Here is an 18,024-nt window from a genome sequence, read left to right as displayed (position 1 = left end):
TCTTGGTTGCAGCCTGCTCTCTGCAACACAATCCACAGATCCAAAGGAGAACGAGAGCTCAACCTATTTGTACCATTTCCAGCATTGCACTCGCCAGAGGAACCTGCGGCAACGAAATGGCTGTCAACCCATATCATGTCAATCCACTTGATTGTGACTCTGTTTCCGAAGCGTGTCCAGTCAAAGCCTCGATCTACGGCTACTATCCCATACTCGCCAGCAATGCTTTCTTTGCCGCACTCTTCGGCACCTGCTTCATCATCAACTTCATCCTTGGCTGGCGATATCGCTCCTGGAGCTACATGCTTGCAATGTGCCTGGCCTGCTTGTCCTCCTGCATTGGCTATATAGGCAGATGCCTCATGCACAATAATCCTTTCGACACGATCGGATTTCAGATACAAATATGCTGCCTCACATTCTCGCCAGCCCTCAACTCAGCTGCGCTCTATCTGATCCTCAAACATCTTGTCTTGCAGTTTGGAAGAGAATGGTCAAGGATCCGACCGAAATGGTATACTTGGGCCTTCATCTCGGCAGATATTGCTGCACTTAGTATGTCATTCCATCGGACTGTCTGGGCTGTGTATAAAGCTCATGCTATTCTCCGGTTTGTGTCAATGTGCTCTCTCTGACAACAGACAGCCCTTCAAGCAGCTGGAGGAGGAATTGCAGGCTCGGCTGGCGACGACGAAAGTTTCCGCGACGTTGGGGACCGACTAATGATCTCCGGTATTGCCTGGCAGGTCTTGACGCTTCTTCTTTTTGCTGCAGCAACCACCGACTACACGATCCGTCGTTTCCGATCAGCCACGCCACTGTCTCCGTCCGCCGAAGGTCTTTTGCGAGATATAAAGTTTCGAGTGTTTCTCGTGTCCATCACGGTTTCATTCCTCGTGATATTCGTCCGTTGCGTCTACCGTGTCGCGGAAATGGCCAATGGTGAGTAGAAAGATCAGATGAAGTTGTCATAGTGATTGACATATGTTATTCAGGCTGGAGGAACCCGATTATGCAGAACCAAGCACTCTTCATAGGCGCTGAAAGCTGGTAGGTGTTCTTGATATACCTCGTTTTGGCCTCTCTCTGACATTTGCGTTAGCATGGTTGGTCTTGCAACGTTGCTTCAGACGTTCATTTATCCTGGCATATTTTTCCCGGCTCTTACCAAACACAGAGCAGACAAGGAAACACGGGAGGAGCTGGTGAGCGACGAGTCTTCAACAGAAAAAGACACCGGGAATGTCTAGGCCGTATTCTTGGTGGCCATGATGCCGGTGGACAAATGTAATACGTCATTTGGTGGCTGTCTGATCCTCTGTGTCTGTCCTTCACAATATATACTCCGTAACTTACCTTCAAAAGGTATACTACATGTTCAGACAATACTTAATATAGAAGACTTTGATGTGCGGACGATCCAATGCAAATTCATGGTGAAGCGAGCCACATGTAAATATGACGAATTGGCCTCGAATTCATTCATCGGTCATTTCATTCTCCACTTGGCAACGAAGGCGCAGTCACTGTCACTGTCAGTTCTAAGCGTCGCCTGGTAACACAACCGACCATTGAAACACCTCACTCTCGTTCACCGGATTCAGAATGCACCACGAAGCTACTGGTCTTCGTGGCTGCTAGTCCTTCCTTAGTACTGCGTGCAATGCCCGCTTTCCAGTATGGGTGCCTCAGAGTCCAAGCTCGTGTTCAAGCAGGGGATCTTCAAACTCTCCGAAGAGAGGAACATCCCCGCCAATGATCCATATTGGACAGGAGTAGGTTGCCTACATGGTGCAAGAGAAAGCTTACTGACGAATCTAGTTCTGGGAATTACCAGAGTCGGTCGAGGATGTATTCAGTCTCTTCTCACATAGCGACATCCGCAGAGCCCGAGACTCAGCCCTTGAGAACCTCGAGACCCTGATTCTGGCGGTGACATCCCGCCTCAATGTGCTGAAGAACCATCCCTCGTTTCCAGATCCCGACCTCGCGCCGGAACGAGATGCCCTAAATTGCATACGAGTTCTAACTAGACTATTACCCTACGTATACGAGGCGGAGCCACTGGCAGAATGGGAAGAGAGGTTCTTTTGGGGCATGCGCCGCCGTCGGACGCGGAAGGCGCAAGTGGCTGGCGAGATACTATTCGATGACAACCAGCGTGGCGACATTGAAGAACAGGACGGCGAAGAGCAGGAGTTCGAAGAAGCCAAGCCGCTTGCTGAAGAGTTGATTGATACCTTGATTGACCTCCTCTTCTATGCGGGTTTTACAATACCTCACCTACCTCAGGCTAAGAGCAAGGTCACATACGCCATATGGCAGAGTGGTGTCGGTTGTAAAACATCCATCCCGACCAACAAAGAGCTCGAGAGCAACAGATGTGAGGTGCTACGTCTGCTATTGACGCTTACCAGCAAAGCCATGTACATGCCATCCGGTACGCTTCCCGTTCAAGGCGTCAAAGCCATCACATACATCGCAACTTGTCCAGACAAGCAGATCGTCTTGTCTGTTCTGTGCTCCCTCATCAATACTACGATCAAATCAAATACCAGTTCCTGGCGGCTTCCCTACGATCATGTAGTCCGCCGAGACTCGAAACAGACCCTTGTCATTTACAGTCTACAATTCCTCCTTGTTCTCCTTCTCTACCCTGTCCCTGAGGGTGGAAGTTCAACAGCACCAAAGAACTTCTACCGTCATTACTTGGGTCGTCTGCACAGACCAGAAGATTTCCAATTCCTTGCCGACGGCATGACGCGAGTCTTGAGCCAGCCAATGGAAGCCACCTCCTCCTATTTGCCTGGTAGCCAGAAATCAGTCAAATGGGCTCCAGAGATGATAATGCTGTTCTGGGAAGCTCTTCAGTGCAACAAAAGATTCCGCGCCTTCATCATCGAATCCAATCGGGCCCATGACTTTATCATTCTGATGCTCTTCTACGCTCTCGAATATAAGACCGACGCTTCGAAGCAAGGCATTGTACGGATGTGTGTATTTGTCTTACAGACCATGAGTGTGGAGTCACCTTTTGGCAACAATCTTAACAAGAAGTTCGAAGGACAAGACTCCTTGCCTGCCTCGATACGACTGTCCAATTTCCGAGGCAGCTATGCTGACTTCCTGATCATATCCATACACACCTTGATCACCACCAGTAAGGGGAAATTGGAAGCAATATATCCAGCGCTGTTGGCCATAATTAACAACATGGCCGCCTACGTCCAGAATTTGTCACTGGCTGCAAGCAGTAGACTTCTGCAGTTGCTCTCTTCAATGTCCACACCTAGCTTTGTTCTAGCGAATGAGAGTAACCACACCTTACTCCAGGCTCTACTGGAAGCCATCTCAACGATGATCGAGCATCAATATACGTCCAGTTCGAATCTGATATATGCTGTGTGGCGATCGAGAAAGAGGATTGAAGGTCTACGTGCATTCACTCTTGAAGGAGGTCAAGCAGAGATCGAGCTGGCGGCTCAGAGACGAAAAGAAAGTGCACTCACAGACGTCAGCAACAACCTCTCGAGATCTTCAACCTTGACGGATATGCATACTCCAACTCGTGAGGATCCCATATCGCCACGTACGGAGCCCGGAGTGGATGGGACTTTTGCGATTGGTGATTCTGACGAGTCTGACAATGAAGACGCTCCAACTCCTTCGCAATCCACACAATCGGTGCGCACATCTCGAACACCTTCCATAGCTTCTTCGTCGGCGGTTGATGATCATGTCCCGGTTCAACTATCAGGCATGTCTGAGAAAGCTCGGGGCAAGATGCCTGCTGGGGCATTGACTTTCTCCCGGCAGAACAGCACCACCAGTCTTTCTGGCTCTTCAAGTTATACTGGTGGCCGTGGCTCTTTCACACCGAACGCTGAGTGGCTAGAGAGTTGGCTTGCTGATCTGCCACTACATACTTTGTTGACCGTCATCAAAGTCCTTTCGACACATCCTTCGGTCTCTTCGGACCGAGCCCGCCCAAATCCCGATAGCTCGAGCGATCCCTCACACAGAAGCTCAAACTCCGCCCCTTCCTCTCGTCGGCAGAGCCTTGCCAACGATGAGCCATCTATTACTGAGTTCCGAGCTCAAATTCCAAACACAGCCAATCATCCAGCAATCTCTGCCATCCTGGCTTCCCCGAGTCCGATCCGGGTGCATTTGTTCGAGTGGTCGCCACTGTCCTTGGGCTGGTATATGAGCGTTTTATGGAGCTTGATATTCACGGCAGAGATGATGATCACTCCCGCATCTTCGACGGCAGCGACTCTGACCGGAGCAGGGGCCGTAGCTGCTCCAGTAGGTGTGTGGAACGGGACGCATGTCAAGCTCTTCCAGGTCGCGACTGAGGGTCGTCGAGAAGGCCCTAGTCTGTCACAACCCAGAGGGGCAGTCGATGCTGTAGGGTCGCGACTTGTCCAGGGTGTGCAAGGGTTGAACCTCGGTGGACTTGTAGGACGCGTCGGTGCCGCCGGGAGGAGCGTGAGTTCTCAAGGATCAAATGGAAACACTGGAGGACAAGGCTTGCGGACGAGAGAGGTCTAAGGAAATGGCGCTCACGGGGTTTTCGTGCAGGTTAGAAAGGTAATATCCCCTGGCAGTTCTCCTTGAAAGAGTCGACTCCTGGACGGGTGAGTCGTCCTTAATGTGATGGAGACGGTGAGAGAGAAGCTGAGGCATCCCGCCTCCCATTCTTGGCTTTCAATTTGGTTTCTTGAGCGATGCATCAGATATCACGGGATCCTACGATAGATATTTTTTTCAAAAAACGTTCATCACGCACGTCGATCCTTGAGTTCTTGTGGAATTTGGTTCAACTAGTATTTCTTCTTCTTCTGTTAGCCACAATGGAAACCGACCAGCCTCCAATGTGACACGATATAATTGTCATACAGTTTTGAAGTCTTTGATACGGAGTAACTTGGGGGGGTATCTATTGTTTTTGATTCCTGCTGTCATGTATGCCGTCGAGGATAGGAACCGGCAAAACAGGAACAGCTAGACTCGCGCCTCTAACTGTGATTCAAGTTTTGTTCATTTTTGTGAATCACTGAAACCCCCAACACGCCGTGCATGTATCTTTGTTGTTGCTCCGTGACCAAGAAGAAGCCTGTGATCCAAAAAGAAAATTGAAATCATGAGCATGCCACGCAAGAAGTGAACGGGGAACAACGTCATCAGAATCCATAAGATTCACTCTTCGGTAAGCCTCTGCCCTTGTCATACAACCACTTGTAGTTCACGCCGGGGACGATCTGCGGGCTCTTGTTCCGAGACGCGGGAGATCCGGGTTCGAGGCTCTCCCTCCTGGGTCGTTCACGCAGGCTCTGTGAGCGGCCCAGGCCCGAACCCGTGCTTGTCGCTCCGCCAAATGAAGATCTCCCGGTGACTCCAAAATCGACGTCCGGAAGAATCTGTGAAGAGGAGTGGTTGAGTGATTTGTGGAACAGAGGGCTGGCGGTGGCGGCAGGCGACGGAGAGAACCCCGAACCTGTCGTGGACAAGTCTGTACCGCGGCGCACGGGGGTTCCAGAAAAGCCCACGGCGTGTCTGGAGGTCGAGAGTGGCGAGGAGGTGTAGTTTGCAGAGATGCTTCGACGACCCGTCGACGACAGGCCTTGTTGTCCGCTCAGTGGAGAACTGCCGGTGAAGGAGCCGGACGACCGTCGATACCGCGGAGGGGTGATGTAGCTCAGACTCGAGCCTGCCGGGCTCGGGGTCGGCTGCACGGACGGATCGAGGCCCAGGAGAGAGCGCTGAGACGGCGTCAGGGGGATGTCTGTGATTTGGTCCTTTTTCGAAATGTACGGCATGACAGGTTGTAGGCACAGGACAATGTTGGCAAAGCTGACCAGTCGGACGAGGACGATCGTCGTGGAAAGGGTTTGTGAGGGATCGATCCCGCTCCATGACAGGAGCCGAGTCACACTACGATCGAAACGTTAGTACGTGACCACGAGGATATTTCAGACGCGGACATGTGGGGTGTGTGTGTGTAGTTTATTACCATGAACAGAATGCGTCGCTGAAGACGAGGGAGAAGAGCAGAACTGCGGCGTTGATGGCTGCCCCCTTGACTCTTCTCTCCGATATGGACGTGGCCGATTCTCGTGCGAGGATCTCGGTGAGCCTGGGATGTCGGAAGTTTCCCGGCGAAGGAGGGGGTGTAGAGAAACTCGTCGAGTTGAGAGGTGACTTTGTCGGTGTCATGCGTACTTCTTGCGCCTTTCTCTTGAGATAGTTTGTCCCGCTTGCGACCTCATTGCTGACGACGTGCTGGGTGGTCCGTAGAGCAGAGGCAACACTCTGAGTGCCTTGGAGAGCCGTCTCGGCCGTCGACTTCACCGACAAAGGCACAAGAGAAGTTGCCATTGTCGACATTGTCGAAACGGAGGAGAATAAACAACAAAGGCTGCGAGTTTAGATTGTCAGTGGAGGGATTCACACCTAAAGAAGATGTCTGGAGACTTACCAGAATTGATGAAAAGGTATGGACTTACCTCAGGAAGCCTAAGAAATAAGTTAGTCTGTCATTACCGCGACATGGTCGTCGTTGTTGTCTTTGTCTCGTGAATTCGCGTTTCCGGAGATGCAGTGAGTGAATGTGAAAGCGAGGAACTTTGTTGTGATTCAAATGACATCGACATCCGTGAATTCCAAAGACTCACCCTTCCTAACTACCCAAAATATATTGTCTGACAGATATAATTCTCGTCTCTAACATCTGCAATACCAAAGTCCCTCCAGGTGTTTGGCAACAACCAAAGCCGTTTCACAATCACAGCCACAGCCACATGCAGCCTGATTGTAAGCGACAGTCTGCATCTTTACCTCTTACACCATGTCAAGATGTCATCTCTCGTGTCATGTTGCTGTTCATCAACAATCATCCTGTACCGTGCAAGTTCATCTCGTGTATACCGCTCACATACGAAATTCAGCTCACATAGATCATTCTTCTAATCACAGGCAACATTTGGATCATGCGCCTCCTGAAGTGCAGCGGGAAGGGCGAGTTCAGCCTGACCGGAGATCTTCATCATTACAAGGTTCCTCCCTATGCCATTCTCTCTCATACATGGGGAGAACCAGAGGCTGAGGTCACGTATGATGATTTGACGCAGAACGTTGGCAATTACAAGTCCAAAGCTGGATATCGCAAACTCCAGTTCTGTGCAAATCAAGCGACAAGTGACGGGCTGCAACATATCTGGGTAGATACCTGTTGTATCAACAAACAGAACTTCTCAGAGTTGCATGAAGCGATCAACTCAATGTTCCGATGGTATCAGGAAGCCAAAGAGTGCTACGTCTACTTGTCGGACGTATCTGGAACTGATCAAATCGCTATTCGGAGAAGTCGATGATTCACCAGAGGCTGGACACTCCAGGAGCTGCTCGCACCGCGATATGTGGAATTCTTCAATAAGGAGGGAAATTATCTTGGTGACAAGTATACTCTCGCAACGGTGATTCGCGAAATCACTGTCATTCCTACTGCGGCCCTAAAAGGGCAGGCCTTGTCAAGTTATAGTCTCGAAACACGCATGTCATGGACACGAACACGCAGGACTACGCGCAAAGAAGATGAAGCATATTGCTTACTTGGTATCTTCGATGTCTATATGCCGTTGATCTACGGGGAAGGGCGTGAGAGCGAAACACCGACTTCGAGACGAAATTTATTACCATGAAAAGCGCCTTCGGCTTGAGGCTGAAAGGACTGCGCGTTCAGAAGGTGCCCGACGACCAGCGCGACCTCGCCCAAACACTCCCGATCACAGAGTTGCGCCAAGAATGGCCCTAGACGAAAGATTTCGAGAACAGGGCCCAGAAGTTACAAGACAATCACAAGGATCTCGCCCAGATCGTTACAAGAGTGCAAGTTGGGCCGGTCGCGTGCGTGGTTACGACAGGACTGGCCTCGAGACCCAAGATGTTTCTGCCAAAACGTTGACGAACGACAATCCTGAAGTATTTGACCATTCGGAGGAGGACCCGGCTTCGTGGAAAGCACAATTTACACGGGAAGAAGACATCAAGACAGACGACGTGGCAACGTTACTCCATACTCTAAAGATCGCCCAACCGGGTCAAATTGCAGACAGCGATCTTAGTAGCTGTTGGATAACTGGGGGTAAGATGTATCATCCAACTGCCAATCTTCAAGCTAACGAGCTCTAGACCACATCTTCTTCGTGCTCAAGGGCAGACAGTTATCAATGCATATGGGCCACTTGATATCTCCCAGCTACAAGGGCGGTGACTCTGGGTGATTGCAATGACTAAACAGCAGAACATAATTCCACATTATCGCCACGAAAGCTCTCGTCGCTTATCGACACCGGAATCGAGTTGTTTTTCGAGCACAGTTGTACAAGTCCATGTTTTACGTCCTGGCCTAACGTTTCATTTTCGATGCACTTGGCGCTCCTATATGTTGGATCCAATCACTTGATGCCAGACAATCCTCGGACCGCAGGCTATGCTGATGGCATCAAAGATGGTGGAGAGTTTGAACGTTATCGAAACTGCCGAACCAGTTCCAAAATCGCCAGGTTTCCAACGAAGCCGTGCGTACAGATGTGTTGTCATTGGTATCAAGGGTCAACCGAAAGGGACTGCCCGAACTCACAACCTTCTACATCGCAATAGAGTCATATGGTTCAATATAATTTATGATTATGACGGACTGGTCCAAAAATCGCCGTGCCGTCGCATATGTGGCGTGCATTTAACGATCTATCCCTGCGCCTTTGCGAGGATTGAGTTGGCACATAACAACACCCAATGCTACCAAGTTGGAGACTTGGCTATTTCCACTTAATGAAAATTCCTCAAAGGTCTATCAAGTGCTTCCACTTGACGGCAAACCAAGGAGAAACGGCCCAACTACCTCCTTCCCAAGGATTGCCACAGTGTCGTGAACTTTCATCATCGGGCAAGACGTACTCCTCTCTCGTCAGTTCTCCCGTGCCACGGAACCTGACACCCTGTCGGACGTAGACGTCCCTTTTCAACTCCTGAACCTCAGCGTGATCAGATGACGAGTCCATGGCGCAACGTCCATCCTGCTGAGCGCGGCGGACAACCAACATTATAGCCGTCTCCCTCAGTTTTGGTAGAGGCAGTAGATCCAGGCAAGCGTGGTGCGGAAATATCACTTGGGCGAAACACGGTCGTAGGGAACGGGGCCCAGGTGAAAGATACATAGTCGGCGAGGTTGAGGAAGTGGTCGTCGTCGTCGTCGTTGGATGGACTGGCGGCGATGGCGATGACAGCGTTGCTGAGAATGAGGGCCGGTAGAAGGGTGACATGTACTTTGGTTCTCCGACCCTGTCGATATCGATGCCCATGGCGGCTGCATTGAACAAACATGCAGCTAAGGTTGGAGGGGCTCCATGTGGCCAAAGGGTGTGACCGGGCCGGTTCGTGGCTGTAAGGAAAGCCTGTACTTCCGACGTGGGCGAACGTCGTTTGGGGATGAGCGAGTCATGGGCCGGGAGTAACGTCTGTGGGGAAGAGAAGGTGAATATCGTCTCCTGAACTATATGTGCCGATGACTGTCGTTGTTGGTGTGGTTGGTCTTGTAGAGTCAACGCATCCGAAAAGACATGACTAGAGGTGCTGGATGGTGTGGTGTTGGTGCTGGATGTCTGTCCGATCCAGTGAAGTATCTCTTCGGTCTCGAGGTTCACCGAAGACTTTGCGGACCTGCAGCCGGTGTCTTCAGGTACACACGGTGCAAGATGTCGGGGAGTTGGTTTAGATTTCAAGTATTCTTTCTTTGCCCTCCGGCGTTCTCCTGCAATCGACGATTCAAAATCAGAAACATACCCAGAGAGCGTGTGTGGTGGTCTCCACTAGAAATAAAAGACTTACGGAATACCCTCTGCGCTCGCCTATTTTGCTCCCGTCGTTGTTCGGTGATTGTATGCTTTCGGGTTTCCTTGTCGCTCACCACCAGGTCGACATCTCCCGCGACGTCGTGATTACCGCGACGCATTTCTCGAGCGGATCAATAATCCTTCCAGCAACAAGGCAGATTGCTTATTTTGGGCAGAGAGATGCGGAACATCCCGAAGCCGAATCAGATAGGATCACCGGTACTGTGATTGAAGGACGACAGTAAGCTGGTCATGTCCGGTCCAATCTAATCAGCCGGCGGACTTCAACATGAGACAACAGAAAGGGAGGAGCAAGAGTAAGTCTTCATTACGAACAGAAAGAGATGGCCACAACGCAGTGACCATCCTTCTCTCATGATTCGAAGTCGAAACGAATAAGCCTCGGGAGGTAGTTTGTATGTACTGTGACTGTACGGAGGACGAAAGTCCCATTTATTTTTATTCCTTGGGCCGTTGCTTACGACTTTTGACCAATCGGAGGAACCTCGACATCAGAATTGATCATCAACTACGAGGGACTCGGAACAATATATTTTCTCGTACTCCGTCATCTACTGTACTTGACATTGCCAGAGTACCCTCAAGTATGAGGACAAAAAAGGGTTTTCAAAGTGTAAGCAGAGCAGGGGGAGTGGCCTGGTCGCTTTTTGGCAAGGTATAGGTAGGACAATGTCCATATATTTAAGGATGAGTCGCCAGAGGAGGCGCCCTCGTCGACCTCCATGACTTTCGTTATCTCACTTTGAGCCCAGATACTCCCTACCTCCTGTAGGTTATTCTCATCTTATTATTTGAGCATCTATCCCCTATAACATCCAAAACAAACCCAAGAAGAGAAAAAAAACAGAAACAAAAACGACGACATGTCATCGGCCGACCGGAAGAAAATCATTGTCGTTGTAGGTGCGACAGGACGACAAGGTGGTAGTGTCGCCCGGACGTTTCTGTCGTCACCGGTATCATCTCGCTGGAGAGTTCGATGTGTCACTCGCAACCCATCATCCGAAGCTGCAAGGTACGTTGATTGACCGACCCACGAACCAAATAAAAAGAGACGACACTCTCCATCAAACCGTCGTCCAAAAGACCAATCAGAACAACCTCCCCCCCATACTCGATAACGTGGTTACTGACTACCGACTCTTCCATGAATCAACAGAGGTTTGGCATCCTTGGGAGCCGAATTGATCCAAGCAGACCTCTCATCCCTGCCTAGCCTGGTGTCTGCCTTTTCAGGAGCACATGCGATTTTTGTCAACACTGATTTTTGGGACGTCTACCGTCCCGCTTTGAAGTCTGGGAAACCCGACGACGAAGCATCTCGACTCGCATACGACACCGAGGTTGAACGTGGCAAGAATGCGGCGATTGCCGCGTCTCAAACTCGCGGGCTTGAAAAATACGTCTATTCGGCCTTTGGATCCATGAGGGTGGCGTCAAACGGAAAGTACTCTCGTTGTTATCACTTTGAAGCAAAGGCCGTGGTGGTTTCTTACATCACTTCCGAATTACCCGACTTGCACCAAAGGACGAGTTACGTTTACGCCTCGGCTTATTGTGACAATACGTTGTTGTATCCTCACAAGGTACCTTTTGGGACACCTTGGATGCTTTGGGTCATTACGAAATTTCCTTGGTTGGTACACTTGTTGCCCAAACCTAGGGCCAAGTTGGAACAAACCGAAACCGACGACGAGGACAAGAGCAGCAGCCGCGGCAGCAGCCGCGGATGGTGTCAATACCTGATGACCCTCCCTGGTCGAATGAGTACAACTTTACCGGCGTTCATCCCTAACCTCTCGACGGGTCCTTACGTTCGTTGTTTGGTGGAGGACGAAAAACCCGGAACAAGACTCTTGGCCGTGGATTGGTGGTTGAGCATGGATTCAGGGTTGAAGGCTTGGGAAAAGACAACAAACAGGAAAGCACACTTTTTGGAAGTTTCAGTGTCACTCTTGTGTCGAATAACAGGTATAAGAGAAGAAGTCATGGAGGGTGCGGCTTTCCTCGCGGAATTCCCATACATGTGTGAAGTCAAGGATTGGATCGAACCGAAGCATCTCCAGAATCCACCTCCCCTGGCCATGGAAACTTGGGAGGACTACTTGAGGTCGAGGGACATGAAGGAGTTGCTTGAATAAGACATATTTTGGTTTTGTTTTTCATTCTCCCACCTGTTATCAAGGTGATCCCATCTTGTACATATCCACGCCCCCTGATACATCGTGTCGGGGTACGAATAGTTGGTTACCCAGGCAGGTAGTCGTACTGGAAAACTGAAATTCTTTGACCTTTTCGGACAGAATGGAGTCGATAGAAGAAAGAAGAAATCAGATTCTTAAGAGAATAAAGAACTGAGAACATTTCCGTCTCCATCTCTAAGCCTTTTCGCCTTTTCGATATCTGAACACACAAACCATAATCTCATTTTACGGTCTTGAACTATGACTTTTCCATGCGCTCTCGAAAACGCTCCTTAACCTCTCAGCGTCACTTTGATTGCGTATCCTCTGTTCCAAAAATCCTTGTAGATCATCCCAGAATTCGGTGGTCTGTAGAACACTCTCAGCGCTAGCCTCACCGGGCCGTACAGGAACTCCTGGTTCTGGTCCTGCGCCCGAGGTTGACTGTGTGTTTGCCGTAGCCGTTGACTCGACACCTTCCATGGGTGTGTCTTGTACAGATGCACCTGTCGTGCCGCCTGTGCTGCTAGTGGTCACCGCCGCCACCGCTGCGGCGACCTGATCTGGTGTCGGATCCGGAGCACCGCCCATGACCATGACGCCCAACTCCAAGTGTCCTCTGAGGTCCCTTTCTTCCACCGCGTCCGTCAAGAGCCTCTTCGAAGGTGGGATCGGTTTCTTGTTCTGCAACAGCTTGATCTTGTCCACCTGCACCACACCCGGCCCGCCCAGGCACGCCTGGACCTGTTCCTTCAACCCCTGGATCGTGGTCGTGCCGGGGTCCACGGACGGCAACGTGACTGTCATGTTGGGGTTCCGTGCCGACTTCAAGGTCACCGACACGGTCGGTCTGGCGGACTCGGATCCCGGCGCGGGAGGTGGCGCGGGTTTCGTCTTGGGTGGGAGAGGGTGCGGTGGATTGGAGAGTTTGGGCAAGGTGTACTGTTCACAGATCATGTCAACCGACGTTCAACGACGTCGCCACGGGGAGAGTGCTGTTGCACGGCCACAGGAACGACAAGAGAAGAAAAGGGCGTACAGGTATTCTCATCTGATAGGTTTTGGGATCAAAGACATGGTCCGATTGGTACTTTGTGGTCTTGTTGTCTATAGACGTGAGGAATTGTTTGGCGAATTGTAAGTCGCCCATGTTGGCCAGGGATCTTGCTTGACGCTCTGCCTCGAGGCGTTGGAGAGCGTGTTGTAGTGCAAAGGATGCCAGAGTGACGCCCGCTGGAACGCTGAGCTGAAAACGCTACAAATGAGGTAATAACCTAGTGCTTGAAGTTCCGAGTTGCGGAAGCAAAATGAGAATGTACTGTGTCGAGCCCAGAGGGTGGATGAGTATCAAGATAATATGGAGGAATTGTGAGGTTGGATATAGGACGCTACAAACTGACATCACCTTTGGCAGTGGAGTAGCTACGAGTACCTCAGTCAACATGTACTGCCGCGACAAGGCTGAGGCACCAGGCTGCGATTTACGTGCTACCCATACTCCATCTCACCCCCATGTATTGTGATATACTAGACATGAAATGCAATATGGAATGAAATTGCTAGGTAAAAGTAATGAAATGGTATCGTAAATTGATCATAATCCTTCCCATCTTCGCCGGCGCTACCAGAGTACTCCGATACGTGAAATATTAAACATTAAATCGACAAAAATCAAAAATCAAAAAGCAGGAACCGCATGCTCGCTACCAGCAGCGCCTTCAATAGCCATATCGTCTCTGTACCATGCATGATGAGCCGTCTTCAAACTACCCAATCTCTTCAAACTGGTTGATCGGCTGATGTTGCTATTCATCCTCGAAACACCACTTCTGAGGCTCTTAAATCTTGTGATCTGAGGTCTTTCGGCATCGGGTACAGCCAAGTGTTGGCTGAATGGTTCGGCCGACTTGGGTCTGGAGATGACATCGATCGTGTCTTGTGGGATGATATCTCCGTCTGGTTTTGTGATTGTGATCTGTTCATCCACACCCTCTTTCCAACTGTCACTGTCAGAAAGAGACTCTCGATCCCGAACGTGGACCATTTCAAAGGCGTCTTGTTCGTCTTTGCCCCCGACGAACGAGAAGGGTGTGGTCGGGCGATCAGGCTGTTCGCCTGGCTTGAGTCGCGAGTACTGCTTGTCGCGGTCGGCGAGGGGGCCTTGCATCGCAGTGCTGATCATGTTGATCAACCGTCCCGCACTTTGCTCACCAGACTGGTTCCCACCCGTGGCGACTTGTTGACTCGGCAATGGTGATTGTGGAGGAGTGGCTTTCTTCCTGTCCTTCCTGCTCAATCTGCGAGACAATGACCGAATGAGAGACGAATGTCGAGATGGCTTGGCTTGGGGTTGGACGGCTCTCTCGACAAGAGGGGACTCATCTCCGTAGCCAGACGATGGGAACTGCACTGCTGGCTTGTAGGTTGTCGTCGAAGGTGGAATTACGTCGATTTGAGGGTAAACAGAAGTCCGAAGGCCTGTCGTACCGGGCCGAATAGACAAACCTGCCTGATGAACGCGCATGGCTGGATGGCTAGCCATGGGCATAGGTTGGGTGGCAGTATGAACATGGCTCGGTGGGGTGTGATCGATTGACCCTGGGCGTTTGTAGCGACCGCATCTGTTGCAGCACCTTTTACCCCCTGGAGAGGATCCGGGCGAACTCGACGGCCCTGCGGTTGTGGTTTCTGAAATTCGCGATCTCTGAGAGTCCACTCCCTCCGAAGTTGTGCGCGTGTGCTGACTCACAGGAGGTGTCGTGGAATTTGTCGCAGGGACACTGGCCTTGCGCTTCCCACAATGGGAACATTCCTGTCCTTGAGGGCATCTCTTCCCACAATGCCTGCACGCCGAATCCTGTGCAACTTCGGCGGATTTCACCAAATCAGAGTCTTGCGGATTGTATACTGGAGGCAGGGCACCATCGTGCATGTCCTTGGCCACCCTGACAGGCTTTGCAAATTTCTCCGCCGGAGTCGAGCCTGGGTAGGGCTTGCCATCGAGGCGATGTAGGCCTACGGAGCGTCTTTGGATCGCATCTGGTCTCTGTGGCGTGGGAGCAGCGATCGATGCCTGGGACAGTCGTTGGACAGTCGGTGTCTCGATCAAAGGGGAGATGGGTGAAAATTGGGCTTGTTGGTCTGCATCGTGTGCGGCGGATTGAGTAGCGAAGTTGGGAGAGAAAGGGTTTGTGGAAGGCAGATCATTGTAAGAACTAGGTGTCACAGCAGTCATGACGGACACGGGTTGTTGCGTCGATTGAGGCAAGTTCTCGTATGGTACGGCTCCCTGCAAATGCGCGGTAGACGTGGTAGTAGTGGACGTGGATGTTGGGCGGACAGGGTATGCTGGTGGAGGCTGCTTCTGCAGCTTTGTCATGGTGACAGTCGACTACTCTGTGAAGGTGCTAGGAAGACTCCGTACCGCCCCTCGGTCCCATGCAGGAGGAAATTTGTTGAGGGTGAAGTAGGAATAGGGGGGAAAATGATCGAAAAGGAGGTTGGTGGTTTGTAGTGGTTCTCGTAGTGGAACAAAGGGGAGTGCTTCGCGTGTGGGTTCTGATCCCAATTCATCAATGTGGGAAGATGGACACGGACGGTGAGGAGAATGAGAGAGAAATCATGCGACTGTTGTTTGTATTGTACTCGGTATCAGGGTGTCGTCCTTCTCAGGCCAGCCAAGTCTTGTTCCTCTCTTGTCGTCTTCTACTAAAAACAGGCTTTGGGTGAGTTTGAAGCAAAGCAGGAATTGCTGGACCGAATCTCCTCGCGTACTCGAGTTACAATCTACCTTTACTCGTACTATACCTACTGCGCCGGAGCAGCCAAGTGCAAGTGGCTCCCAGGCCTAAAACAAGCATGGCTCATGGGGCTTTGCGGGTAATAATGCACTTTTCGGCACCTATTGGAGGGGGAGTTGATGGGCACCCTGGGGGGTTTCTTGGGGGCCTGTGCGGCCCAAGCCTCGCTTACTGGCAACAGAAGGATCTCCAACAACCACTCACAGGCTTCTCCCCATGCCTGCGCCTCGGTATTTAAATCCACACATCCGGACTCTTTGACCAGTGAAGTGTACGGTTGTGCTCGTTTACAATCCTATAATACCATGTGGCATTTTTTGTGGCTGATCCGACTTCTATCTTAAGCATCATTCTTGTCCAAATTCCCTTCACCTTGTCATGCGAGCTACAGTCTGGAGCACTTCCATCCCAGTCTGCATGAAGGGTACTTGCATCAGTCACAGAGCGTCGTCGAGACTACGACCTCACCCAGATTCACACCCAAAGCGGTGCATCTCGAGTACATGACTGTTTCGAAACGCAGTGCACGACTCGTAGAATGGCAGGCCTGACGAAGCATGTGTGTGTAGGACCTCCAGTACCTCCCGGATTCCTAGCGATGTGTCTACGGACTCCGATCATCTGGCATTTGAAGGGCCTGATTGGTTCCACAGTCACGTCCATGGATAGATACTCGCAGACTCTACGTCAACAATATGCACCATCTATCCGTGTTCAGGACGGCAATGCACCATGATTTCCTGGCCATATTACCTGTACGGATACTCATACACTGAATCCGATGATTCCCTGATCTTGACACCAATGGACCCCTAGTACATCCACCCTTTTCGTCGTATGTCAGCCTCAAGCCACCCTTGCGACTGACGATCAGACGCACTGTACTCTGTATAACCGCGTAAAGAGTACTTTTCCTTAAAGAGTATTTCCGGAACTGTGGGTATTGCTACACCTCGGTCAAATCCCAGTAATATTCTTGGGAACTCGTCGCAACCAAGGTCGTCATGAATCATCTATTGGATAGGTTGTCGGAAGCATTTGCCATACCCTATAGCATCTCCAACATGGGCGTCGCACAAAGATGCATCCGAGGCCAATCTATCGGGAGGAAGCCGCGTCTAAAGGCTTCTATGACACTTCCGTGCGTCGCCTCGTAGCTGCAGGTCTCGTATGAAATTTCATGACGACTGAGATCGACTGGTACAACCCCAACCCCAAGCCGCCGGTAAATGTCACCGTCATTATCGTCCCTTGACAGATTGTGTAGGAAACCAACCGGTCATGCTGTGGTCATGTTTAGAATTGAACCACTGTCCACTTCTGTTGCCGCCGGAGTGGCTTGGCTGGAAGTTGAGCTCTACATCACCGCAAGATATGGACATCTTGGGCGTAGACATCAGGCAACACAACATATCATAGCCTTGTCTTGATTCAAACCTGCACGACACCTTTTGGCTCGGCAAATCGCATTTCTGGAGGGAGAAAGGCTACCGAGTGCGGAGGTTCTGATCCGGTCTGCCAGTCGTACCTGACATGACGCCAGGATTCTGGGACAAATCGAAATTCTGATATGGTGGCATGACGATCGTGAACAGGCATCCCGGAAGGAATGCTGTGAATCAGTACCAGTGTTGATGTCTCTCGCACCATAACCAATATGTCCAACCACAGTGGCGAGACAACCGGGTGGCAATGGTACAGTTTCTAACACGGCTTGCTTCTCATATGAGAAATACAACAGTCAGCGTCGAGGTGATGGTCAGCCAGGACACTCTGAATCTCAGGTCATCCAAGCTGAAGGAGCAGGTCCTTGTTGAGTTGGTCATACCCTGATCCTTCTTCAGTATTACTATGGACTTGGCGAGAATGATCGTACCTCGATCATGTTGTCAGGATGTGCTCACGTACGAGGGCATCTCCAGTCCCGAGAATGACATGATATCCTTAGTCTTGTGCCCTTTTGACAAGTTTGCAACCAACTGTGGCCGTCTGCGTGGTAACATTTCCAGAAAGGTGCTCAAGATCCGGGCTCCCTACCTCGCAGAGCGACCCCCCTGTAGCCAAAGTACAGGCCGACTTATTGCTTGCTAGTGAAACCCTGCATGTGAATGATTAGTTATGAGT

At 50.9% G+C, this 18,024-nt stretch overlaps 8 protein-coding genes across 8 annotated transcripts; 4 read left to right on the top strand and 4 right to left on the bottom strand.

Moving 5' to 3' along the window:
* Nucleotides 1-1,397: 1,397 nt before the first annotated feature.
* On the top strand, nt 1,398-4,884 carry PV06_06364 (uncharacterized protein). The gene is made up of 2 exons (XM_016407468.1): nt 1,398-1,775; nt 1,822-4,884. Exons 1-2 carry the CDS (start codon nt 1,680-1,682, stop codon nt 4,552-4,554), a joined length of 2,829 nt encoding a protein of 942 aa, XP_016263072.1. The 5' UTR covers nt 1,398-1,679; the 3' UTR covers nt 4,555-4,884.
* PV06_06363 (uncharacterized protein) lies at nt 4,821-6,589 on the bottom strand. The gene is made up of 3 exons (XM_016407467.1): nt 6,482-6,589; nt 6,017-6,421; nt 4,821-5,937 (listed from the first exon to the last, which is right to left on the bottom strand). The coding sequence occupies exons 2-3, from the start codon at nt 6,388-6,390 to the stop codon at nt 5,187-5,189; spliced, it is 1,125 nt and encodes a 374-aa protein (XP_016263071.1). The 5' UTR covers nt 6,391-6,421; nt 6,482-6,589; the 3' UTR covers nt 4,821-5,186.
* Nucleotides 6,590-6,992: 403 nt separating this feature from the next.
* On the top strand, nt 6,993-7,376 carry PV06_06362 (uncharacterized protein; the record flags this gene model as incomplete). The annotated part of the gene is made up of 1 exon (XM_016407466.1): nt 6,993-7,376. The coding sequence occupies one exon, from the start codon at nt 6,993-6,995 to the stop codon at nt 7,374-7,376; it is 384 nt and encodes a 127-aa protein (XP_016263070.1).
* Nucleotides 7,377-7,806: 430 nt separating this feature from the next.
* Nucleotides 7,807-8,285, top strand: PV06_06361 (uncharacterized protein; the record flags this gene model as incomplete). The annotated part of the gene is made up of 2 exons (XM_016407465.1): nt 7,807-8,146; nt 8,194-8,285. 2 exons carry the CDS (start codon nt 7,807-7,809, stop codon nt 8,283-8,285), a joined length of 432 nt encoding a protein of 143 aa, XP_016263069.1.
* Nucleotides 8,286-8,682: 397 nt separating this feature from the next.
* Nucleotides 8,683-10,201, bottom strand: PV06_06360 (uncharacterized protein). The gene is made up of 2 exons (XM_016407464.1): nt 9,892-10,201; nt 8,683-9,814 (listed from the first exon to the last, which is right to left on the bottom strand). The coding sequence occupies exons 1-2, from the start codon at nt 10,013-10,015 to the stop codon at nt 8,847-8,849; spliced, it is 1,092 nt and encodes a 363-aa protein (XP_016263068.1). The 5' UTR covers nt 10,016-10,201; the 3' UTR covers nt 8,683-8,846.
* A 516-nt stretch (nt 10,202-10,717) lies between these two features.
* PV06_06359 (uncharacterized protein) lies at nt 10,718-12,126 on the top strand. The gene is made up of 2 exons (XM_016407463.1): nt 10,718-10,932; nt 11,077-12,126. The coding sequence occupies exons 1-2, from the start codon at nt 10,781-10,783 to the stop codon at nt 12,056-12,058; spliced, it is 1,134 nt and encodes a 377-aa protein (XP_016263067.1). The 5' UTR covers nt 10,718-10,780; the 3' UTR covers nt 12,059-12,126.
* On the bottom strand, nt 12,029-13,458 carry PV06_06358 (uncharacterized protein). The gene is made up of 2 exons (XM_016407462.1): nt 13,140-13,458; nt 12,029-13,042 (listed from the first exon to the last, which is right to left on the bottom strand). The coding sequence occupies exons 1-2, from the start codon at nt 13,248-13,250 to the stop codon at nt 12,347-12,349; spliced, it is 807 nt and encodes a 268-aa protein (XP_016263066.1). The 5' UTR covers nt 13,251-13,458; the 3' UTR covers nt 12,029-12,346.
* A 193-nt stretch (nt 13,459-13,651) lies between these two features.
* On the bottom strand, nt 13,652-15,804 carry PV06_06357 (uncharacterized protein). The gene has a single exon (XM_016407461.1). It carries the CDS (start codon nt 15,477-15,479, stop codon nt 13,779-13,781), a length of 1,701 nt encoding a protein of 566 aa, XP_016263065.1. The 5' UTR covers nt 15,480-15,804; the 3' UTR covers nt 13,652-13,778.
* Between the last annotated feature and the right edge of the window lie 2,220 nt (nt 15,805-18,024).

This window comes from Exophiala oligosperma (genome assembly GCF_000835515.1).
Source record: "Exophiala oligosperma strain CBS 72588 unplaced genomic scaffold supercont1.5, whole genome shotgun sequence".
In the NCBI taxonomy this organism is placed as follows: domain Eukaryota; kingdom Fungi; phylum Ascomycota; class Eurotiomycetes; order Chaetothyriales; family Herpotrichiellaceae; genus Exophiala; species Exophiala oligosperma.
The sequence above is the reverse complement of the archived record's forward strand: the minus strand, read 5'-3'. Positions and strand labels throughout refer to the sequence as shown.